At 40.8% G+C, this 26,398-nt stretch overlaps 1 protein-coding gene across 2 annotated transcripts in view; it reads left to right on the plus strand.

Annotated features, from left to right (window-relative positions):
* Positions 1-26,398, plus strand: part of CFAP47 (cilia and flagella associated protein 47) — a 681,345-nt gene that overhangs the window by 259,765 nt on the left and 395,182 nt on the right. For both annotated transcript variants that reach the window (XM_077482554.1, XM_077482555.1), the window contains exons 33-37: positions 2,059-2,196; positions 4,754-4,940; positions 11,860-11,957; positions 12,047-12,163; positions 21,152-21,286. In XM_077482554.1, coding sequence (XP_077338680.1) covers positions 2,059-2,196; positions 4,754-4,940; positions 11,860-11,957; positions 12,047-12,163; positions 21,152-21,286 — 675 coding nt within the window. The remainder of the gene's footprint in view (positions 1-2,058; positions 2,197-4,753; positions 4,941-11,859; positions 11,958-12,046; positions 12,164-21,151; positions 21,287-26,398) is intronic.

Below are 26,398 nucleotides of genomic sequence, written 5' to 3' on the forward strand. Positions count from 1 at the left end.
GATGTCAAATGTCACTTCCACCCAATGCTCTTAAATGAGATTTTTTTTTTCTTTCAAATAATTTTTTTTTTTTTATTGCTTTTTTTGTGTAAATATGAGATCTGAGGTCTTTTTGGCCCCAGATCTCATATTTAGGTTCTGTCATGTTTTTTTTTGTGGGATGTTTACATTTCTTGTAATAGGAATAAAAGTGACAGATTTTTTTTTTTTTTTTTAAAGGACAGTGTAAAAAAACAAAAAACAAAAAAAAAATTAAGTGCCCCGTTTCCGACGGGCTCGCGTGCAGAAGTGAACTCATACGTGAGTAGTGCACGCATTTGAAAACGGTGTTCAAACCACACATCTGAGGTATCGCCGAAATTGCTAAAGCAAGAGCAATAATTCTAGCCCTAGACCTCCTCTGTAACTCAAAACTGGTAACCTGTAGACATTTTTAAATGTCGCATATGGAGATTTATAAGGGTAAATGTTTGTTGCCATACCACAAGCGGGCACAATTTTGAAGCGTGACATATCGGGTATCAATTTACTCTGCGTAACATTATCTTTCACAATATAGAAACATTGGGCTAATTTTACTGTTGTCTTATTTTTTTATTCAAAAAAGTGTATTTTTTCCAAAAAAGTGCGCTTGTAAGAGCGCTGCGACAGAAAGTATTGTAATGATCGCCATTTTATTCTCTAGGGTGTTAGAAAAGAAATATGTTTGGGGGTCCCAAATAATTTTCTAGCAGAATGGCATGGGTGCGCAAAAGCACGTACCCGTACGTCACTCCGTCATGGACAACTAGCAGGTGAGCGCACACTGGGAGTGTGCCCGCGGGTCCCGTGGTCTCTATGTCTGCCAGTGGCCTGCAATCGTGGCATGGAGAGGAAGAACGGGGAAATGCCTATGTAAATTCTAGTGAGTCCATCTCTCCTATAGTTAGAACACACTGAGGGAACACACTTAACCCCTGGATCGCCCTCTAGTGTTTAACCTCTTCCCTGCCAATGATATTTACACAGTAGTCGGTGCATTTTTATAGCACTGATCACTGTATAAATGTCAACGGTCCCAAAATAGTGTCAAGTGTCCGATCTGTCCTCCGCAATGTCACAGTCATGATAAATATCACAGATTGCCACCATTACTAATTAAAAAAATAATAATAATAAAAATGCAATAAATCTATCCACTATTTTGTAGACACGATAACTTTTGTGCAAACCAATCAATATGTGCTTATTGCGTTTTTTAACCAAAAATATGTAGAAGAATACATATTGGTCGAAACTGAGGAAGAAATTATTTTTTTATATATTTTTTGGGGGGATATTTATTATAGCAAAGAGTCAAAAATATTGCTTTTTTTCAAAATTGTCACTCTTTTTTTGTTTATAGTGCAAAAAATAAAAACTGCAGAAGTGATCAAATACCACCAAAAAAGAAAGCTCTATTTGTGGGGAAAAAAAAGGACGGGGGTAAATTCTTTCGGGGCTGAAGTGGTTAACTTGTAAGCACAGAGTCTGAAAAACAGGCTCGGACCTTAAGTGGTTAAACTGACATATAGATCTCTGACCATTCTCTTTAACACTGCTGGGAATAGGTAACAGGCAGCCTCACATTATTCTAGCAGAATCTTGGATTCGGCAACGTCACCATAAATGGTTTCTCAAGTACATTAACCCTAGTCACCTTTCACACATCTTTTTTAACATAACATGATTGTGGTTTTCTCACCCTTGTTTTTTCTTACTCTCTAGTACTGTATTACTCAGCTGTTTGATAATGTTTACCTTGTGGCAGTTTACACTTCAGAGATTAACATTATATAACTGGTTTAGATTATTGAAGTAGATGCACACTATGACAGCCAACACAGTGATGTTTCTCACTTCAGCAGGCACTAAGCTGCATTAGCCCCATGGGAAGAAAGTCATTTTCTGAAAGTTTTCAGAAACTGACATAATGTAGAATACACAGACATACTGTTATGTAGTCTATTTATTAATTGTTTTTATATATTAAATGCAACTTTTACATTACGTTTATATGTACAATTTTTATCTTTATAGGATCAGATTCAAAAGCTGCAGACCTCGAGCAAAAAGAATGCAGAACCGGCTAATAATGTTCTGTTTCCTATTAGCCACATTGCATTTCAGTTTGTGAGTAGACGCTCATGGACAGATGTACTGCTCCAAATATATAAGGTGGGAGAGATTTCTATTTGTGAATTGTGATGAGCTATTTAATCTACACAATTTTCATTTTCTGCATTTTAGCAGTTAAGATGGTTATACAATCTGAATCTGTAATCACTATTAAATCTTCTTTGGATCTACCAAACCTGTGTAGTAAGAGCCCTACCTCTACTCAGTTTTTATCTTGACAGGTAGGCTTCTATACTAAATGGACAGTAGTTCTCTTGTATCTTGACATGTAGGCTTCTATACTAAATGGACAGTAGTTCTCAATAAGTCTGTTTAATTAGCCTGCAATGTGTATAGCTAGCTTAACTGCTGAAGTTGGCCTTAAACCTTAACTCCAGCCAAAACCTTTTGGAATGCTTGATAAGGGATATATTAGAACATCTCTTATGTCTTAAATGCTGTCCCTGTTCATTTAAGATTTATTTTCTGCCAGGAAATTTCTGTTCATTTCCTGTTCTGTTTGATACTCCTCTTCTGGACAGGAAGTGAGAGGAAAACTCCTTTATAGAGACACAGATATAAATATAGTTTTGGCAGTAGTTTGAAACTGTTCTCACTCAACTAGAAGTTACAGTTGGGGTGTGTTCCTCTTACTTCCTGTTCTCCCTGACACGCATCAGATAGATGGAATGTATGAAGATATCACTTGAAGCCTAACTCCATATTTAATGATTTTTTTTTTTTTTAATAGAGTTTGTTAAATAGTTGCTTTGGGCCAAGTTGAACCAAACAAACTATATACTGCTCTAACAGGTACGCTTGCTGGACATGCTGTATTAACTGTATGTAGCGGTAGCATTGTGTTTTGCAGTGGGACAGGGACTTCATGTCCCACTCTCAGGACAAAAAAGCATCAGGCTGAGCACTACTTAGCTATTCACAGGAAGCTTTGTATTCCATAAATGAATACAAGCTTCCTCTGATTGGCTGAGGCTTTAAATGGGCACAAAGACAATAAAGGAAACACAACAGAGATTCTATAACCTATGGTTGTCCCTTATTACTATTTACTTTTGATGGGTAATGACAAGCTCATTCTTATTGTAAAATGAATGCAGACATGTTTGCAGGTCTCCTTTCAACCATAGATTGAAGAAATGTATTGCTTCCATTTTAGGAAAGTAGATGGAGCCATGCAAATTATTCCTGTATGTCCCCATGGTGCAATGCACTTGCTGAATTGTAGTACTGATACAGCCTAATATAATAGAACCACATATCCAAAACTGTATACAACTTTCTGGTTCATTTTAACCCACCTCACCATAAAGTGTCTGGTTGTTCTGTTCTAAAACATTATTGGAAATTTTTAAAATGTAACATTTATAATATAAATATAACAACAACCAATATAAGATGTAATGAAGTATAAAAAGAAAGTATTTGTGATTGTTGAAATGTGATATAATTATGTAATGTCTATCACCCTTTATAAAAAATATATATATATATATATATATATATATATATATATATATATATATATATATATACATTTTTTATTTTTTTTTAGCAGAGAATCTAGAGAATAAAATGGTGATCGTTGCAATATTTTATGTCACACAGTATTTGTGCAGCGGTGTTAAACGCAACTTTTTAGGAAAAGGAGCACTTTCATGAATTTAAAAAAAACGAAACAGTAAAGTTAGCCCAATTTTTTTATATAATGTGAAACATGATGTTACGCCGATAAACAGTAAATTAATTCTTAAAAAATCCAAAATTTTCTTTGGGCTGATAAGAAGATATCCAATTTCTGCAAATGGCCATAAGAAGTTATTTCATATGTATAATTGAATTTACCCCAAAAAAAGGCTGACACGAATGCCCAATTGGTTAAAGTGTCAGGTATGGCTATTGTCTAAACTGTGGAAGGTGGGGAATAGGATCGAAAGCAAGATGTAAAGTCATCGATGGCAAGCTATAAAAATAAATATATATAGCTATAAGGCTCTAAAACAGCTTTTCAGAGGTGTTTGACAGGCAGTGATGAGGCATTCTGTCGACTCCTCGCCTCCTGTTTCAACCATTAAACCTTAAGTTGTGGGGTGGTAAAAACACAGCTCACCCACCTATTTTTACTGCCCCCTTAACCACATGTGTAAAGGAGCCCTTACTGCTTGGCTTCAGAAAATAAAAATCCAGGTGGTCCATATGGCTTTTTGCACTTTGTATGATATCACAACTTTTTGCATTCATTTTTCAAATAAACTTGACTGCATACTAAAAATACATACTAAAAATACTGGGGTATTCAGGGCCAGACAGTATACAAAAATATTCTTCCAGCAGAAACATCATCTGGAAAGATGGAAAGGAATTCAATCTCTACAGCTGGTGTTTGGTTGTTTTATGTGATTCAAAGCAAAAATAATTTTTTATCTAATAAAATATGCTATTCTGTTCTATGATGCAAATAGATTTTAAATGCTGTACAGAAATCCCAACCATCTGGGCTGAATTATGGGGGTACATTTTATGTACACAAGGTGTTCTTGAGTGATAGGCTGTAGATCTACAAATATACACACCATCATTTACTGCTTTTTTTCTATAGGTGTTGATCCTTTCACGTGTTGAAAAGACAAATACAGATGATGAGAGCGTGATAGACTGCATGCCAAAGATCAGTTCTGAGCCTCTGTCAAGTAATATATACTCCACATCAGAAAGAATTCTTCTTACTTGGCTTAATATTAATTATGAGAAGATGAGAAAAGTGGCATGGAAAAACTGTAAGAAAGGTAAATAAAAATAAAATAAAATATTTACGCTGGGATAAGAATACTTATAGAATGGCTCATGACCTGATAAATACTGGGCATGACCTTGCCACTTGCAAGCTCCCAGTTTATACGGCTTTACGATCCTCAGGTTATGAACCTGAGGATCGTAAAGAGTACGTAAACCCAATATTTCATATTATTGTTATGTGCCTGCTGTACCATGTACTTCTGTGAAAATGTATCCTGTTCTCTTTGTTTTGCTACCTTTGTGTGAAAACCCTGGTGTTCATGTCGGTTCCTCTGCTTTCTTATTAAAAACTGACCACACCAGGCATGAGAGCAAAGTGTGGTTAGTTCTCTGGCTGTGCTGGAAACTTAGTGGAGTAGATTTACTAAATCCAGGAATTCTTTTTTCTCCTCAATCTCGAGCAGAGCCAGCACCTGTGAGTTCCATCAGGGTGAGCACTTTATTGTGGATCTGGGAGGTTGGAGTGGTAATCCCTGTGTCTATAGCTTTTATTTGGTACACACTCAGTAATAACATTTCTTGTACAATTCTTATTATGAACTGTCACTTAATTATTTTACATGCTGGTCATTATTTGTACTATATACCGCTATTTCTACATTTTACTTTTTTCTTGGTGCACATTGAATACACAGAGAAAGAGGCTCAGTGCCATTTGCAGCCTGAAGTTTGTAAACTTCTTCATAAGTGTGGGATCTTTAGCGTGAGAGCTACAGATGTCAGGGACTGTGCAGTCTTGGAACTGGCAGCACACACACAGGGACAGGACATAGATAGGTGGAACATAGAATAATGTTGTCTTAAAGAGACCCTGATGAGTTTACTTCCTCTTTCATTCCCTGCAAAGGTAAAGCATTAAGGACTACTATGCATCGCATAGTAGTCCATTATGTGTCACTTACCTGACACAGGAGCCAGCGAAGTCACCGCGGTCCCCTGTAGTCGGGCGCATCCATCTTCTTGGTGGGTCTCGCTGCTGTCATTCAGTGAAGCCGCGATGACGTCACTCCCGCGCATGCGCATGGGAGCTGCCGCTCGCGGCATATCGTCGCTGACTGCGGCGCGCTCAGTGCGCCTGCGCACCGCTGTCTACGGCGCATGCGCCGTAGACAGCGGTGCCTGTCTTTCGGCAAATATCTCCTAAACCGTGTAGGTTTAGGAGATATTTCTTAGACCTACAGGTAAGCCTTAATCTAGGCTTACCTGTAGGTCAAAGTGTGTTGTAAGGGTTTACAACCACTTTAAACCCAAAAGCAAAAATTTATTATATACTTCAGCTTACCAATTCTTTGATGTGAATTCTGAGTTTTCTTTTTTAGGCTTTTTTTTAAAAAAAATTTCACCTGGTGATCCTGCCAGTAAGTCTGCTGTTTGTTAACGGAGAAAATGTATCAGTTAAGACTGTTGACTCAAACCATTTACCATAAAAATACTTCAAGACTTCTCCAGAGCCTCTCCCATCCTCTGGAACTCCTTGCCCCAGTCTGTCCAATCAGCCCCTACCCTGTCCACCTTTAGGAGAGAAAACTCATTTATTCAGGGAAGCCTATCCCACACCCACCTAACAACTGTCCTCAAGCTACCCCCACATCAAATCATTCTCTGCAGCTATTACCTTTTGTACCACCACCCCTTCCCTTTAGAATGTAAGCTCTACGAGCAGGACCCTCCTGTACGTTTTGTATTGTACTATAATTGTGCCCCCCCCCCCCCTATACATTGTAAAGCGCTGCGTAAACTGTTGGCGCTATATAAATTGTGTATAGTAATAATAATAAAAACTGTTGCTGTAACTGCTTCTGTAATTGCAGTGTGAGCTGGAGTTTGGATTCAATTTTTTTGTGTATCTCCTAATCCATCGTACACTCCCCTCCCCCAAAAAACAGGGGGGGGGGGGGGGGGTAAAAAAAAAATCCATCCACCATATCTAAGAATTGCTAAGGTGGCAATATATGACATTTTTGGTTTTGGGTTTAATACTTTGTATACATTCTCTTGTATGTCTTCTAGCTTCTCCCGGGTTCAGGTTGAGCATGCACCCCCTTCTTATCCTGCGCTGTCATTGGCTACAGTGCAAATTTGCCAGCAGGTTCGTGCCAATGATTTTGGTCGTGGACCTGCTGATCAGAGTCACAGAACAGATTTTTATTTTTATTTTTTTTATTTACACATAACAGAGTTTACAAACACACAGGACTCTGTATACAGCAGGGAGACAGTACAGGCACTGTGCTGTTTAATCTGCTATAAGGGAACAGGAGCTCTTTCTTTTTATTTTGTTTTTTTATTTTAGGGTTACAACCACTTTAAAGGTCTGTTTGTTAATGCATCCTGGAGGAAGCAGAATATTAGCCCTGAACAGATTATGTCTAAATAGCCTGAAAATTGTTTAGGTCCTCAATCAGTTTTAAATGTCTCAACTAGTTGAAGACTGCAAATAAAGAGCAAACAAAGGGGGTTATTTACGAAAAAGCAAATCCACTTTGCACTGCAAGTGCACTTGGAAGTGCAGTCGCTCTAAATCTAAGGGGAAGATCTGAAATGAGTGGAAGCTCTGCTGATTTTATCATCCAATCATGTGCAAGTTAAAATGCTGTTTTTTATTTTCCTTGCATATCCCCCTCGGATCTACAGCGACATTACTTTCAAGTGCACTTTCAGTGCAAAGTGGATTTTCCTTTAGTAAATAAAAAGTAAATTTGCTCCAAATATCACCAGTTTGACATTTATGCTATCACAAGAAAGTCTGCTTTACCCCAATTGCTGCAATAAACTGTTCCATACAGGGGTTGATTTAATAAAGGAAAACAGACTGTTCACTTTGCAAGGGAAGTTGCACTTAGTAAGAGAATTTGCCCCAGAACTCTTCTTTGCAAAGAATTCCCATTCAAATGTAAGGAAAAGGAACGATTTTGCTTGCACATCCTATTTGCCTTTAATCCACCCCAGAATCTCCGATTGCTTGACGGTTCTTTATAGGTATAGGAACTTATAGAAGTAGTTATGCAAGTTCTATTACAAAGTCTTCCCTAAGTAATTTACTCAGTTTTCTGGGAGAGCAAGTGGCATATAGGTCATGTCCTGATACCCTAAAAATGTGTTCTATCGTCTTTACTTCATCCTGCTGATCATGCACTTCTTGCATTCTTTTTTTAAAATAGAATTTAACTGAGATTGTATTATGGCCGGTTTATTTTCAATCATACAGTACATAGTTCTTACTTGTGTACCTATGTAAAATGGTAACCAAAGATTAGTGTGGTTACCCAGATGTGCCTGGTATTCTTGGTTACTTTTTAGAAATCTCAAGGAGTCCTGAAACTGTTGACAAATATCAGGATTTTGTCCCTTTGTATTGATCCCTAAATGTGATGGGTGACCTTATTAATTAATCAGTTTAGGAGGTTGGAGAGATAAGGTCCACAAGCCAGTAAGGTCTGTATTTTCATATTAAAACCCCAACACTATTATTTCGATGTAATTTTACATTGGTACACATATGGTATGTATTGTATAGGTACATTCCGTTAGTATATGTTTGTAATCATAGTACATTGGACCACCTATCTTAATTTAATTATAAGACATAGTCCAGAAGCTAACCTATAACATTAATTGCTATGCAGTTGTCCTTTGATTAAACTTTTTTGTGCAGGGGAATTGTATATCTTTGTGAATTGTAATTCTTGATTCATGTCAGAATTATCGCAAAGAAATAAATTAAACTCATGTTCAGAGTTATGAGAACAGCAGTGCCCTAGGCCTTGATATAGCTTGGATTTTCTAGCCAGACACCTGTAATTAGTTTTCTACTTACACCAAGTATTTCATCTCAACTCCCAGACAAGGTCTTCTGAGGCCAAGCTATTGGTTCATTCACTATCAGGGAAGCTTAATTTCTTTTACGGATATATGAGAACACTAGAAGGCAGAAAGAAAAAGGTTGCTATTGATGGAACTGGCCCTAAATATATCACACTTAGCCCTCTTTACTGATAACTCCCATTGCATTAACTGCAGGGTTTGTTCTGTGTTTATGTTATTAATAGGTATGTGTTTTTCTTCTTAATTATTCATGTAAATTATTGTTTGCTTAGCAAGGCTGTCAGTTTACAATTTCACTTAAATAATTCTCTTCATCAAAATATATAATAAATTCTAGTCTATTGAAACTTTTCCTCAACTCACATTATTGATTTTCTGTGCCTCCCTTCCACATGCCATTTGTTCCCTAGTACATGTACTACCAATTTCTAATGTGTAATACTTCAGTATGTTGCATTGCTTGAGAAATGATATTTCCATGTCATGCATAATGGGACTTATCTAATGCCCTGTACACACGGTCGGAAATTCAGACGGAAAGTGTCCAATCGGGTGATAGTGTGGGAAAATCCGTTCGTGTGTGGGCTCTATCGGACTTTTTCCCGTCAGAAATTCTGACGGAAAAAAATTGAGAGCTGGATCTAAAAATTTCCGTCAAAAAAATCCGATCTGACTTTTTCCGATCGTTTGTAGAGAATTCAGACGGACAAAGTGGCACGCATGCTCAGATCAAATTACAAGACGAAAGCTATTGGCTACTAGCCTCTACGTAGTTCGGTCGTACGCAACGGATGTCACCACATTCCGAACGATTGGATTTTCCGACAACTTTGTCCAATCGTGTGTATGCAACACCAGTTCTGGACAAAATCCGTCAGAAAAAATCAGACGGATTTTGTGGTCGGAATTTCAGACCGTGTGTACAAGGCATTCGAGATTCTTGGTATTTTCTTTTGTAAATTCACATTGCTTCTATTACGTAAAGAATTGACTGCTCTTATTAACAGAGATACGCTTTTCAAAACTTAAAGTGGATCTTTCAATAGCTTGTCTGCACAAATACATTTCTGTGACATTTCACAAACAAGCCATCTTTGCTCTCTAAAGCCGCGTACACACGTAGCCGTCTGTCCGACGTACTTAGTCTGGCGGACTTCTCGCCAGACTGTCCGTCGGACTTTCCGAACGGGCTACTTGCCCACACACGGCACTTTTTCAGCGGACTAATACGGCGTACTAAGTCCGACCGTACTATCCGCCCTACTTTTGAAATGAACGGACTCGCCCACACACGCGGAGGATAGTCCGCTCATTTTGAGCGCGTCTCCAGGTAGGCGGGGCCCGCGAAGGATACGTCGCTGGCCCCGCCGCCTGGTATGTACTTAAAGGGGAACCCCAATGCCGAAAAAAATCGGCGTGGGGGTCCCCCCAGGCCCACATCAGACCCTTGTCTGAGCACGCTACCCGGCCGGCCAGGAAGGGGGGGGGGCGAGCGAGCACACACACACACACACACACACACACACACACACACACACACACACACACACACACACACACACACACACACACACACACACTATTACCAGAAGTATTGGGACACCTGCCTTTACACGTATATGAATTTTAATGGCATCCCAGTCTAAAGCCTCAGACACACGATCAGATTGTTGGCAGGGGATTGTCTGTTGTCAAACTGTTGTTCTAAAATCTGACCGTTAGTGTGCTCTTTCTGACAATTGTTATCCAACTTTCGGCCAACAAATGGATCGCAGGCTAGTAAATTTTTGGTGGACAATGGTCTGTTGTCTGATTTTCGTATCGTCAGTACACAAGGTGGTGACAGGTACTCTTTATGGAGGGATCGGGGGTCTAAAAGACCTCCATACCTCCTTTGCACTTCAAAGTATTCAGATCGCCATTTTCGGGCAATTCTGAATACCATATATTTTTTTTTAACTGGTGGCATTGGCAGCCAAGTAAACATGAAGTGACGTTGTGACGTCGCTTCTGTGTTTACAATCAGGAGACTGGAACAAAGCCCTAGTCGCCAGAAGTGGTGGATCACAGATCGGGTCTCCTGGTGGGACGGGAGGTCCGGTCAGAGCGGCGGGAGGTGGGGTGTCCCCTCTCGCTCCTCCGGGATAACAATCGGGCGGCTTTTAGCCGCATGGGTTGTTATCCCTGGAAAGCCAATCGCCTGCTCTAAAAAAAAACGGTACTGGAATGATGCCTGCAGCAGCGGGCATCGTCACGGTATAACCCCCAAAAGCAGAGGCCGCATATCTGTGTACGCTCGGTGGGGAGGGGTTATATTATTTATTTTTATATATATATATATATATATATATATATATATATATATATATATATATATATATATATATTATTCGTGTGTGTGTGTGTGTGTATGTATGTGTATGTGTGTGTATATATATATATATATATATATATATATATATATATATATATATATATATTAGAATGTAGATGATCAGGTCAAATTTCCAACATTATATTTAAAATTTAGGTTAGACGGATAGATAAAAATAGGATTATCAAATATGCCTCTGGCTATAAAATCTGTTTATGTATAATAAAAGAAACTCAACAGATTCAGGTACTGTTTATTACCACCTGAATAAAACTTTGTGAACACATTGGGCACATCTGTCCAGCTTATCAGAAAGCGTGAGAGATGAGCTTTTCAAGTAATTTGTATCAGGTAATAAAATGCAAGAAAAATCGAAAAATAAAGGATTTATGCATTTGTCTCTATTGTTTTTTGATAGATGAAACAGAATAAACAAATAATACTTTCCTTTGTTCCTGACATCTGAAGATTGGGTATTGTACCCTAAAAAAAAAAAAAGCCACATGGCTTCTCCTGCTCTGTCAGAACTCTGTATTAAATATAATGGAGAAATAGTAATGTTCTGTATGTCGTTACTCATGTAAAAGTAGCATTGATTTTTTTTTTTTTTTTTTTTTTTATGAATCTAAAAATAAGTGTCTTGGTGTCTGTTTTAGTGCAATGCCACAGTAGACGGTGACAGTGTTTCTAATTAGGTTTTATTTTAACAGGGGACATACCACCCACAAGATGGATCATGAACTTTGATAAAGACCTTTTAGATGGTCTTGTCCTTGCAGCACAGGTGGCAGCTTATTGTCCATATCTTGTAAGTACCAGTTTGTTTCCTATGAGTACTGCAATCCCTTCACATTGGAATGAAAAGAAAATCCTATATTTACTTATAATTCTTCGCAGGTCTCCTCCCATTTTATAGACATGTATACCAGTCCAGAGTCTCCAGAACAATGCCTGCACAACTGCCTGATCCTGATGAATGCTCTCCGAACAATCATTTTAAACATTGACATACAGGTAGAACACTATTTACCTTATATCCATGCTTTTAGCCTAAAATATACTGTATATACACAGGATAATTGATCTAATTTCAGTTTCTCTAATTTCATGTGAAATAAAAACTCAGGACACCTTGGAGCCCTGGTGCATTGTGGTAATGCATGTATGTTAACGTGTTCATTAAGGTGTGTTGTGTTAAGTATAGTACAGCCAAATGTTTTGAGAATGACACAAATATTAATTTTCACAAAGTCTGCTGCTTCAGTGTTTTTAAATCGTCTTGTCAGATGTTACTATTGTATACTGAAGTATGATTACAAGCATTTCATGAGTGTCAAAAATGTTTTATAGACAATTACATTAAGTTTATGCAAAAAGTCAATAGTTGCAGTGTTGACCCTTCTTTTTCAAGACCTCTGCAATTTGCCCTGGCATGCTATCAATCAACTTCTGGGCCACATCCTGACTAATGGCAGCCCATGATTGCATAACCAATGCTTGGAGTTTGTCAGAATTTGTGGGGTTTTTATGTTCACCTGCCTCTTAAGGGTTGACCACAAGTTCTCAATGGGATTCATTTCTGGGGAGTTTCTTGGGCACGGACCCCAAATTTAGATGTTTTGTTCCTCAAGCCACTTTGTTATCACCTTTGTCTTATGGCAAGGTGCTACATCATGCTGGAAAAGGCATTGTTTGTCACTAAACTGTTCTTGGATGGTTGGTTGCTCTTGGAAGATGTTTTGTACCATTCTTTATTCATGGCTGTGTTCTTGGCTGTGTTCTTAGGCAAAATTGTGAGTGAGCCCACTCCCTGAGCTGAGAAGCAACCCCACACATGAATGGTCTCAGGATGCTTTACTTGTTGGCATGACACAGAACTGATGGTAGCATTAACCTTTTTTTCTCCAGATGCCCCAAACAATCAGAAAGGGGATTTATCAGAGAAAATTACTTTACTACAATGCTCAGCAGTCCAATCCCTGTACCTTTTACAGAATATCGGTCTGTCCCCAATGTTTTTCCTGGAGAAAAGTGGCTTATTTGCTGCCTTTCTTGACACCAGGCCAAAAGTCCTTCTTGACACCAGGCCTTCTTGACAAACTCCAAAAGTCTTTGCCTCACTGTGCATGCAGATGCACTCACATCTACCTACTATCATTCCTGAATAAGCTCTGCACTGGTGGTGCCCCAATCTTGCAGCTGAATCATATGTAGGAGACGGTCCTGGCACTTGCTGGACTTTCTTGGCACCCTGAAGCCTTTTTCACAAAGAAGGACATTTTTTTTATGGGATTAAGATCATTTTCATGGCGAAGAGGGACTTTTCAATTAATTGCAATTCATCGAATCACTCTTCATAATATTCTGGAGCAAATTGCCATCATAAACACTGAGGCAGGAGACTGTGAAAATGAATATTTGTGTCATTCTCAAACTTTTTGGTTAATGGCTGTACATGCAAGGGCTGACAATGCACCAAAATTGCCAAAAAAAGAAAGACTTGCATTGTTTTTTTGAAAGGTTACACATCACAATGCATGGCAGTGTGTTACCATGGATGTCAGGGATATGTTGCCTTAGCGTGTTGGGGTACAATTTGAAATGATTAGACTCATGGCATGCTAATGCATGTTACTGTAATGCACCACAATGCAAAAGTGTGATTCAGCCTTCATCCATAGTACAGCTGCTGCTAATTTCATCTGCAATAATCCCTTGCACATCCCATGTCAGCAGCATTTATATTTTAGCCACTGGTGAACAGCTAACTTTATGCAGGCATAAAAACAAGTGACGCTGAATCTTCAGTGGACTCTGTCGTTGAACTAGGTGTATGCATGAAACCACAATTTGACACTGAAATATATATATATATATTCGGGCCGGGTTAGTTTAACCAAGTTTAAGCTCCACCCAAAAATGTAACTTCCGCTTATCTGGTTCCTCCTCACCTCTGGTGTCACATTTGGCACCTTTCAGGGAGGAGGGGGAGCAGATACCTGTCTAATACAGGTATTTGCTCCCACTTCCGTGGATAGATCGCCGCAGAATCCGCTGCGATCTACGCCATGTCCAGCCCCTCCTCCTTCCCTCCAGCTGTCTTCTGGGAGACACACATGTCCCAGAAGGCAGCAGGGACATGCAACATGACTCACGCTGTAGGAAACCAGTCTGTGAAGCCACAAGGCTTCACTTCCTGATTCCCTTACTGAAGATGCCGGCGCCTCCACCCGGGAGCCGAGGAACAGGTTGGCTTCAGGTGAGGACATTGCGGGTGCCCTGGACAGGTAAGTGTCCATATTTTAAAAGTCAGCAGCTGCAGTATTTATAGCTGCTGCCTTTAAAAAAATTTTTTTTAGCAGAACTCCGCTTTAAAGACTAAGCCTTTTTATGACACTTGTTGCTTACAAGTTAAATCAGTATTTTCTGCTTGATAATGACTTGGGGCCCCAAAACATTATATATATATATATATATATATATATATATATATATTTTTTTTTTTTTTTTTTTATCAGAGACGCTAGAGAATAAAATGGTGGTCGTTGCAATATTTTACATCACACTGTATTTGCGTTGCGCAGTGGTCTTTCAAACGCAATTTTTTTGCTGAAAAAACAAAAAGACTTTCATGAATTAAAAAAAAAAACTAAACAGTAATGTTAGCCCAATTTTTTGTATAACGTAGTTGAGGTGATTGAAGCCGTATTAGTGCAATTGTGACAGAGAATATTAAGTACTGTCCGAGATAGTTTTTTTATTTACAATAACATCATTTTTCATGGACGAGCTTTCGGGGTGTGTCCCCTTCTTCAAGGTCCAAGCAGTACTGATTCACAAAAGTTTTAGCAGAAGGTAAAATGTTAAAACAAAACAACAACAATAAAAAAAAATCTCTGAGGGAAAGGAAAAAGAAAAACAAACACATACAAATCAATAGTATGGCAATGGTAATAAAGCTATCAACAAGTGAGACAAGAGGGAAATCTTTAGACTGGATGGGAGGGGATGATAGTCACAGAGGGGGTCATAAAACTGTACTAGGCCATTGTTTTTTGTGTCAAAAAGAAGTATCATTCTTAGCTCAAATGTTTTCCTTTCCTGGATAGTTCTGAAATTCCCTTTAAGAACTAAAACATTGCAGCCTTCTATAGTGTGGTCCGGTTGTGAGAAATGACGTCCCACAGGTGTGCAGAAACTGTCTTCCTTATGCTCCCTGATGGTATGTCTGTGCAAATTCATCCTCACTTGTAACTTCTGTCCTGTTTCACCAATATAAGATCCTTTGCTACACCTGTTGCATTGGATGAGGTACACTACGTTATTGGAGGTACAGCTGTAAGATCCCATGATATTGAAGGTCACATGTGTGTGTGACACTTTTGGATAGATTAATCTGATTGCACAGTTTGCAGCGTTTTTTATTGCAGGGTTTGCTTCCATTATTTATGGCTTTATAATAAGAGTGAAGTTTCCTGCTGATTAGTTTATGTCTGAGGTTGGGTGATTGTCTGAAAGTCAATAATGGGGGTTTTTGGAATATTTATTTTCAGAGTTTCAGCCTCTGTTATAATGAGTTGTAAATCTTTGATGACCTTTTTGATCCCTTCTAGTGTTGGGTTGTATGTGGTGACTAGAGGTACTCGATTGGTTGTTTTTTTTCTCTGTGAATTGGATATTTTCTCTTCGGGTTTTCAAGGCTGTGTCTATGCTGTTGTTGATGGTTTTGTCTTTGTAACCTTTCTTATGGAAGGAGTCTGACAGGAGTCTGCCAGTGTTCTGAGATGTGTATCTGTCTTCTTGATCTGAACATATTCGGTGGTATCTGATGGCCTGGCTGTGTATGATGGCTCGTTTAGTGTGTTGGGGGTAAAAACTGGAATTATGGACATAGCTGCGTCAGTCAATCAGTTTTCTGTATATCGACATGTGAAGCTTATCATCCCTGATGTATACTGTAGTGTCTAGGAAGTTGACATGTGTGTTAGAATAATCATTTTTTAGTTTGATAGATGGGGAAAGTGTGTTGATCAATGAGAAAAATTGTTTTAGATTTTCTTCACCTTCAGTACATATCATCAAGATATCATCAATATAGCGGTAATATCTGTATGGCTTTTGTTGTATGCTGTTCAGGAAATTGTCCTCCAGGTCAGCCATAAATACATTTGCATATTGGGGTGCCATTTTACTTCCCATAGCAGTACCTGTACATTGGAGATAGATGTCATTGTTGAAAGTAAGGTAGTTATGTGTAAGAATGAATTTGATGAGCTGTGTAACATCCTCAGCAGTGTATTTGTGGTTTGTTGAGGGTAAGAATCTGTGACAGGCTGCCAACCCATGCTTGTGAGGGATATTACTGTACAGAGATTCTACATCCATAGTGTCTAGAAGTGTTTTTGGTGGTAATTGTATATTGTTAAGCTTGTTCAGAAAATCAGTGGTGTCTTACAGGAAACTAGTAGTGTTCAAGACTAACGGTTTTAACATGTTTCATGTTTTCTAAAAGGCCTGAGATACAGTCAGGTCCATAAATATTAGGACATCAACACAATTCTAAACTGTTTGGCTCTAAACACCACCACAATGGATTTGAAATGAAATGAACAAGATGTGCTTTAACTGCAGACTTTTTGCAGACTGCAGCTTTAATTTGAGGGTATTTACATCCAAATCAGGTGAACGGTGTAGGAATTACAACAGTTTGTATATGTGCCTCCTACTTTTTAAGGGACCAAAAGTAATGGCACAGATTAACAATCATCCATCAAACTTTCACTTTAATACTTGGTTGCCAATCCTTTGCAGTCAATTACAGCCTGGAGTCTGGAATGCATAGACATCACCAGATGCTGCGTTTCATCCCTGGTGATGCTCTGCCAGGCCTCTACTGTAACTGTCTTCAGTTCCTGCTTGTTCTTGGGCCATTTTCCCTTCAGATTTGTCTTTGGCAAGTGAAATGTATGCTCAATCGGATTCAAGTCAGGTGATTCCACTGATTTCCCTTAAAAAAACTCTTTGGTTGCTTTTGCAGTATGCTTTGGGTTATTGTCCATCTGCACTGTGAAGCAGATGTTGCCCAAAACACTTCAGAATTCATCCTGCTGCTTCTGTCAGCAGTCACATCAATGAATACAAGAGAACCAGTTCCATTGGCAGTCATACATGCCAATACCACAGAATATGTTCAGACCAAGAAGACAAAGATAAACATCTCAGAACACTAGCAGACTAGCAGACTCCTTCTATAAGAAAGGTTACAAAGACAAAACCATCAGCAACAGCATAAACACAGCCTTGAAAACCCAAAGAGAAAATCTCCTCCAATACACAGAGAAAAAACAACCGAGTACCTCTAGTCACCACATACAACCCAACACTAGAAGGGATCAAAAAGGTCATCAAAGATTTACAACCCATAACAGAGAATGAAACTCTTAAAAAAATATTCCAACAACCCCCATTATTGGCTTTCAGACAACCACCCAACCTCAGGCACAAACTAATCAGCATGAAACTTCACTCTGATTATAAAGTCACAAATAATGGAAGCAAACCCTGCATTAAAAAAAATGCTGCAAACTGTGCAACCAGATCAATCTATCCAAAAGTGACACACACACACACACACACACACACACACACACACACACGTGACCTTCAATATCATGGGATCATACAGCTGTACCTCCAATAATGTAGTGTACCTCATCCAATGCAACGTGTGTAGCAAAGGATCTTATGTTGGTGAAACAGGACAGAAGTTGCAAATGAGAATTTGCACAGACATACCATCAAGGAACATAAGGAAGACAGTTTCTGCACACCTGTGGAATATAATTTCTTACAACCGGACCACACTATAGAAGACTGCAATGTTTTAGTTCTTAAAAGGAATTTCAGAACTATCCAGAAAAGGAAAATGTTTGCGCTAAGAATGATACTTCTTTTTGACACAAAAAACAATGGCCTAAATTTAGATATTGGTTTCCTCACCCACTATACTACAGTTTTATGACCCCCTTTGTGACTATAACCCCCCCCCCCCCCCCATCCAGTCTATAGCTTTCCCTCTGTCTTATCTCACTTGTTGATAGCTTTATTAACATTGCCATACTATTGATTTGTATGTGTTTTGCCGCGTACACACGATCAAACAATCGGGTGGAAAAGTCCGGCAAACTCAAGTCCGCCGGACAATCCCCATGTGTGTAGCCTCCGGCATACTTTTTTGACCCGAAAGTACGGCAGACTTAGAAAGTAGTTTTGCACTCCAATCTTCCCGCCAGACTCGCATTTCAGTGGACAATCCGGCCGTGTGTGTGCCAGTCCGCCATACTTTTGAAATGAATGGACTTTTCCCGCCCGGAGAAAAGTCCGCTCATTTCGAGCGGGTCTCCAGGTAGGCGGGGCCCGCGAAGGAGACGTCACTGGCCCCGCCACCTGGTATGGACTTAAAGGGGAACCCCAACGCCAAAAAAATCGGCGTGGGGGTCCCCCCAGGTCCACATCAGACCCTTGTCCGAGCACGCTACCCGGCCGGCCAGGAAAGGGGGGACGAGCGAGCGCCCCCCCCCCCTCCTGAGCCGTACCAGGCCGCGTGCCCTCAACATGGGGGGTGCGCTGCCCCCCCACCCCAAAGCACCTTGTCCCCATGTTTATGAGGACAAGGGCCTCTTCCCGACAACCCTGGCCATTGGTTGTCGGGGTCTGCGGGCGAGGAGCTTATCGGAATCCGGGAGCCCCCTTTAATAAGGGGGCCCCGGATACCGGCCCCCACCCTATGTAAATGAGTATGGGGTACAATGTACCTCTACCCATTCACCTGTAATATAAAGTACAAAAAAAAACCACAACACACAAGATAAAATAGTTTATTGCACAGCTCCGGGGGTCTTCCGTCTTCGGGGGTCTTCTCGCCGGACTCCTCCGCTTTCTTCTTCTAGCTCTTTTGCTAGTGGAGGAGCCCGGCTTTCTTCCTCGCCGCGGCCTCTTCTTCCGACTTCGGGGGTCTTGTCCCCCTCTTCGGTTCTTCTGCTGGGCCACCGCATCTTCTTATAGCTCTTTTACAGGCGGTGGCCCGGTCTTCTGTCGCCGCTGCCGCCTTCCGTTCTTCTTCTTCTTCTCCTTCTTCTCCTGGAGATGTTGACTCGACGCTCTCTCTGGCCGCAATGCCAGGGACGCGCTGCACGGCGACTTATATAGGGACAAGGGGCGGGGTCATCGGTTGATGTCACATGGGTTGATGTCACATGGTGACAGTCCCAGCATCCTCCGAGACTGTGACATCGTAAGGGGGCGGGGTCACCATGCGACATCAACCGATGATCCCGCCCCTTGTCCCTATATAAGTCGCAGCGCGGCGGCGGCGGCGACAGAAGACCGGCTGTCAATGAGCTATAAGAAGGCGCGGTGGCCTGGCAGAAGAACCGAAGAGGGGGACAAGACCCCCAAAGTCAGAAGAAGAGGCCGTGGCGTGGAAGAAAGCTGGGCTCCTCCGCTAGCAAAAGAGCTAGAAGAAGAAAGCGGAGGAGTCCGGCGAGAAGACCCCCGAAGACGGAAGACCCCCGGAGCTGTGCAATAAACTATTTTATCTTGTGTGTTGTGTTTTTTTTTTGTACTTTATATTACAGGTGAATGGGTAGGGGTACATTGTACCCCATACTCATTCACATAGGGTGGGGGGCCGGTATCAGAGGGCCCCATTATTAAAGGGGGCTCCCGGATTCCAATAAGCCCCTCATCCGCAGACCCCGACAACCAACGGCCAGGGTTGTCGGGAAGAGGCCCTTGTCCTCATCAACATGGGGACAAGGTGCTTTGGGCCTGGTACAGCCCAGGAGGGGGGCGCTTACTCGTCCCCCCCTTTCCTGGCCGGCTGGGTAGCGTGCTCGGACAAGGGTCTGATGTGGACCTGGGGGGACCCCCACGCCGTTTTTTTCCGGCATTGGGGTTTCCCTTTAAGTCCATACCAGGTGGCGGGGCCAGCGACGTCTCCTTCGCGGGCCCCGCCTACCTGGAGACCCGCTCGAAATGAGCAGACTTTCCTCAGCGTGTGTGGGCGAGTCCGTTCATTTCAAAAGTAGGGCGGATAGTACGGCGGACTTAGTACACCGTATTAGTCCGCTGAAAAAGTGCCGTGTGTGGGCAAGTAGCCTGTTCGGGAAGTCCGCCAGACTAAGTCCGTCGGATAGTTGTCTACGTGTGTACGAGGCATTTGTTTTTCTTTTTCCTTTCCCTCTGCTAAAGCTTTTGTGAATCAGTACTGCTTGGACCTTGAAGAAGGGGACACATCCCGAAAGCTCGTCCATGAAAAATGATATGTTAGTGCTAATAAATAAAAAAAAAGTATCACGGACAGTACGCAATTTTCTTTGTATAATGTGAAATGAAAAAAAGATGTTATGCAGAGAATTGTGAGAGAATCGTGATCTTTATTCTAAGCAAAAAAAATGTGATTCTCATTTTTTTCCAGAATCCTGCAGATATATATATATATTAGGGCTGTGAGAGGTTAGGTGGAGGGAAGAGGGGCACAGATCTATACTGTTAATTGCTACTTTAGTGAATCAACCCAACAGTCGGTTAATCGCCTTTTACCTACCATTTGTGCATTTTTTTCCTATACTTTGCTTTCTCTAGAGATAACACTCATATGACCACAATATTTTTACTTCTTAAATGCTGCACATATTTGTTTAAATATTCATTTTAGCTGATATGGGCTGCACTTAATGTTACACCTTTCTGAAAAATCGTAAAAAAACTGGCAATGATCTTAAATATTTGAATTAAAATGTATAAATTAGAATGTGCCCTTTCTAATAGGGAATTGTATAATGCAGTAAGTACTCAGACAGCTGGGGACCATGTGTATGCTGGGCTGGCAAGAGCAAAAAAAGCAGATAAAAGCTACATAGTAACACCTGAGCTTCTGGCTGCGTACCACTAAACTAAACTGTTTTCTATTTGTGTTGTGCTGTCTGAATTTCTGTTTAGGCTACTGACATATGTGACCCAAATCCTGTAATGATGCTAATGCTGTGTGTGTACCTCCATGAGAAACTGCCGCTTTATGTGCCTAAAAAGACAATCACATTTGATGGGCCGCTTCACCAAACGATTTCACGCCAGGTAATGAATAACACGTATAAATTATGTTAGCTTATCATGTTTTTACTTTACTCTTACTTTATTCTATAGATATCAGATAAAAGAAAACAATAGTATTATGAATATAATTGAGCATCTGAACCAAGCTTCCTCTGCATGCACAAAATAATAAAATGGCAAAATATATATATATTTTTCAAAATAAGTATTTTTTATTATTTGGGAAAATATAAAATATGGAATTTTAATGTCATATATTCTGCTATCTAGCCTCCAGATAGCCATCCTCAGCTCTGTCCCTTTTTAACATCATTAGTTTAATTACTTTTTATCTGTGCTGAGAGAAGCCTGTTTACAGAACTGCATATAATTGTAGGAGCAGTGACGCATTCCTATCACAGGCAAAAATTGATAGTGGACCCTCCCATGCTGCATACATTTTGGAGAGATTGTAAGCCCTTAAAAAGATGGAGAAGCAGAGTCTAATCACACATCAACAGATGCTCACCAGTACAACCTGTAAGGGATGATGGCCTTTAGAGGAAGATTTATCAGGTTGCAGCCTGTAGGTACACCTGTGCATATGGCAGCTAGATCCAAAGCATGGTATAAAGCCAACAGGCAGATTCAGAAACAGGAAAAGGCCAAAAGTCAGAGTAAGCAATGAAAAAAGTTTAGTCAAAAAGGAAGTTAAGCTATTACTCAGGCATTGGGTGTTGGCCTAAGCTCACCTAAATAGTTAGGTTGGTTGACAGGTTAGGTTGGGGAAGACTCAGTAGCTGCAATATCAATCAGCAGCTGGAATTTGTCCACACCTATACTTCACAGTCCTTTGGATCAGAGCAGGATTTAGTCACAAGGTAAGAGAGAATACCTGGATAGAGTTACATAGAGTTGCAGCACAGCCTTGCTGCTGGTACGTGACAATCCTTTTTTCAGATATCTGAATCCAAAGCTTCAGTCAAACAAAGGAAGCTGCAAAGCAATTTGCTTTGCTGTGCTCTCTTTAGTTACCCCAAAGTAACCTGAGAACCCTTTGTCATATAAATGGTAATTTGTAAAACAGAGATATACTACATAGTATACATAGTGTAAAACAGTTTAAGCACTTATAAACTTGGAAAAGGGAGCAACAAATTACCACAAATTATTATACAGTTCCTTTAAAGCTATTTTAAAGCTTAATTTTTCTTTTAAATTATAATAATACATTTTGCAAAGAGCAGCCACGATCCTCTTCTGGTGCCCCCCCCCCCTGTTCCATGCTCCCCCTCTTTGGCAAGTACCCCCATGGAAAGTAGACATGTGCAGAGTAAAATATTTTGTTTCGTAATTTCGTTTTCGTCCGAAAAATTAATTTATTTAGTTACTCCCGAAATTCGTTTTTATTTATTTTGTTTTTCGTTCAAAAATTGCATTCGTCCGAAAATCCACATGAATTACGGTCGAATCTGTCTTTGAAGGCTTATGGTGTCTGTCGAATGTATAAAGAAGATTCGACGGAGCTAGTATGTAGCATACTTCGTGTGAACTTTGGAACCCTATTAAAGTCTATGGGACTCCAACGTTCAAAATCTAAAGTGCTAATTTTAAAGGCTAATTTGCAAGTTACTTTCCTAAAAAGTGTTTGGGGACCCGGGTCCTGCCCCAGAGGACATGTATCAATGCAAACAAAAGTTTTAAAAACTGCAGTTTTTTCGGAAGCAGTGATTTTAATAATGATTAAAGTGAAACAATAAAAGTGTAATATTCCTTTAAATTTCGTAAGGGGGGGGGGGGGGGGGGTGTCTATAGTATGCCTGTGAAGGGGCGCATGTTTCTGGTGCTTAGAACTGTCCCTGCACAAAGTGTCATTTATGCAGAAAAAAAGTCCTTTAAAATCACTCGCAGCTATTATGAATTGTTGGCTCCCGTAATACAGAGAACACTCATTGAAAGTCATTGATAACATTTTTTATTTTTTTTAAAAAAGCGTGGGGGTCCCCCAAATTCAATTACCCGACCCTTCAGGTCTGGTATGGATATTAAGGGGAACCCCGCGTCAAATAAAAAAAAAATGACGTGGGGTTCCCCCTAAAAATCCATACCAGACCCTTTATCCGAGCACGCAACCTGGCAGGCCGCAGGAAAAGAGGGGGACGAGAGAGCAGCCCCCCTCCCTCCTGAACCGTACCAGGCCACATGCCCTCAACATTGGGAGGATGCTTTGGGGGTCTGTGACCCCTCAAAGCACCTTGTCCCAATGTTGATATGGTCTGCGGGCAGGGGAGTTATCAGAATCTGGAAGCCTCCTTTAACAAGGGGACCCTCAGATCCCCCTGTTTGAAATGGTAAGGGGGTACAAAAGTACCCCTACCATTTCACAAAGAAAGTGTAAAAAAATTGATCAATAAGACAAACACACTTTTGAAAAATTCCTTTATTAAAAAAAAAAAAAAAAAAAAAAAAAAAGATTCCAGCGGTGGTTATCCGCTCTTGCTATTCAGCGACGGATGATATCTCTCCAGCGATGGTTGATCTGATCCAGCGCAGAGAATCCATCCATCTTCTGTCTCCACGGAGGAGACACTGCGGGGATCCCGGCGGCCTGACGTTTGTTATATGGGTAGGGCGAGGCCACCCGTCACCTGACCCCGCCCCTCTCTGATGCAAGGGGAAACCCGGGGTTCCCAGTGACGTATGGTGACCCCGCCCCCCTCTGATGTAACACAGGCAGGTTTCCGTTACCTCAGAGGGGGGCGGGGTCACCCATACGTCAGGGGGAAGCCCGGGTTTCCCCTTGCGTCAGAGGGGACGGGGCCAGGTGACAGGTGGCCCCGCCCTCCGCATATAACAAACGTCAGGCCACCGGGATCCCCGCAGTGTCTCCTCCGTGGAGACAGAAGATGGATGGATTCTGTGCGCTGGATCAGATCAACCATCGCTGGAGAGATATCATCCGTCGCTGGATAGCAAGAGTGGATTACCACCGCTGGAATCTTTTTGTTATTTATTTTTTATTTTTAATAAAGGAATTTTTCAAAAGTGTGTTTGTCTTATTTAACAATTTTTTACACTTTCTTTGTGAAATGGTAGGTACCCCCTTACAATTTCAAACGGGGGGCGGGATCTGGGGGTCTCCTTGTTAAAGGGGGCTTCCAGATTCTGATAAGCCCCCCACCCGCAGACCCCCACAACCACCGGCCAGGGTTGTGGGGATGAGGCCCTTCTCCACATCAACATGGGGACAAGGTGCTGTGAGGGGTCACAGACCCCCAAAGCATCCTCCCAATGGCCTGGTACGGTTCAGGAGGGAGGGGGGCTGCTCTCTTGTCCCCCCCTCTTTTCCTGTGGCCTGCCAGGTTGCGTGCTCGGGTAAAGGGTCTGGTATGGATATTTAGGGGGAACCCCACATCAATTTTTTTTTTTTTATTTGATTCAGGATTCCCCTTAATATCCATACCAGACCCGAAGGACCTGGTAATTGAATTTGGGGGACCCCCACGCTTTTTTATTTATTTATTTTATCAATGACTTTCAATGAGTGTGCTCTGTATTACGGAGCCGACAATTCATAATAGCTGCAAGTGATTTTAAAGGACTTTTTTTCCTGCATAAATGACACTTTGTGCAGGGACAGTTGTAAGCACCAGAAACATGTGCCCCTTCACAGGCATACTATAGACACCCCCCAGCTACGAAATTTAAAGGAATATTACACTTTTATTGTTTCACTTTAATCATTATTAAAATAACTGCTTCTGAAAAAACGGCCGTTTTTAAAACTTTTTTTGCATTGATCCATGTCCCCTGGGGAAGAACCCAGGTCCCCAAACACTTTTTAGAACAGTAACTTGCAGAATCTTTTCTCTCTGTCAAATCTTTTTTCTCTGTCGAATATTTTCTCTATATAATCTTGGACTAATAGAGGTAAGGTTAGGCACATTCGACCACAGGTTCAATAGACACAGATTTTTATTGTCAGAGTCACGTTGAATCTCCTATTCTATATCGAACTGTTGTAACAAGGAAAACGAAAATAAAGTATTTATTTATGTCGGATCTTTCGTTTTTCAGATTCTGTGCTTTCGTTATCGTTTGTCAAAACGAAAACGAAAATACCTGAAATTCGGATGAAAATGCATTCAGACAAAAACGAATGCACCTGTATGTGCTCACACCTATCCTAAACCTCCCTGTCTGGGTCTATTGACACATAGCGGACAGCTTGGCCTCACCCTCGCTTGGCACAGTATTTGATTGACTCCCGCTGTCTGAAAGCTCTTAAATAATTAGGGGCAGGGACCCCGCCCCTTGAGACATCATGGGCCAGGGTCATGCTGGGTCATTGATGTCACAAGGGATCACCCGCTGATGTCACTTGGTGAACCTGCTCCTTAGTTATGTAAGAATTGTCAGAAAGCGGAGCTGATGGGAGTCTTTGTAGCGAGCAGACCTTTTTGGGTCAGCGGTGGCGGTGGGCATCGTGATTGACAATGCATGTACACAGGGGAACTTTTATTTAAAAAAAAAAAGATCTGTGAAAAAGTCTAATGTCTTTTTTTACACTACAAATTTTTGGGGAGTGAACGAGTAGGAGTACAGTGTACCCCTAGTCATTCACATGGGGGGGATCTGGGGGCTTCCATATTCCTATAAACCCCTCTCGCCCACAGACCCCCACAACCAGGAGGAGGGAAAAGGCCCTTGTGCCCATCAACATGTACCCCCCCATGTTGAGGGCATGCGGCCTGGTATGGTTCAGGAGGTGGGTTATTCCTTCCTTTTTCTGTAATCGTGGGCTGCATGTTTGGATAAGAGTATAGTATGGAATTTGGAGGGGACCCCACGCCATTTTTTAAAAATTTTGGTATGGGGGTTCCCCTCAAAATCCATCTTTTTTCAATTTTTTTTATTGCCAGCATTTTTTTTTTTTTACTTTCAGCTATCAGTGGGGAACTCCGCTGACAGGTGATGATTTACTGGTTGTTTAAGACGCGGTGGCTGTCCGCTCTTTCACAAACATTTTGTTTAGTATAAATATGCTGGCTACCACTAGGCATTAAATTATTGCATGCTTTCACTACTAAAATACGGAATGACTTAATAAAATTAATGTGTTATTTTAGTAGATTTTTTTTAGTGAATGCCAAA

This window comes from Lithobates pipiens, unplaced genomic scaffold (assembly GCF_037356315.1).
Source record: "Lithobates pipiens isolate NorthernLeopardFrog02 unplaced genomic scaffold, aLitPip1_a1.2 Scaffold_16, whole genome shotgun sequence".
NCBI lineage: Eukaryota > Metazoa > Chordata > Amphibia > Anura > Ranidae > Lithobates > Lithobates pipiens.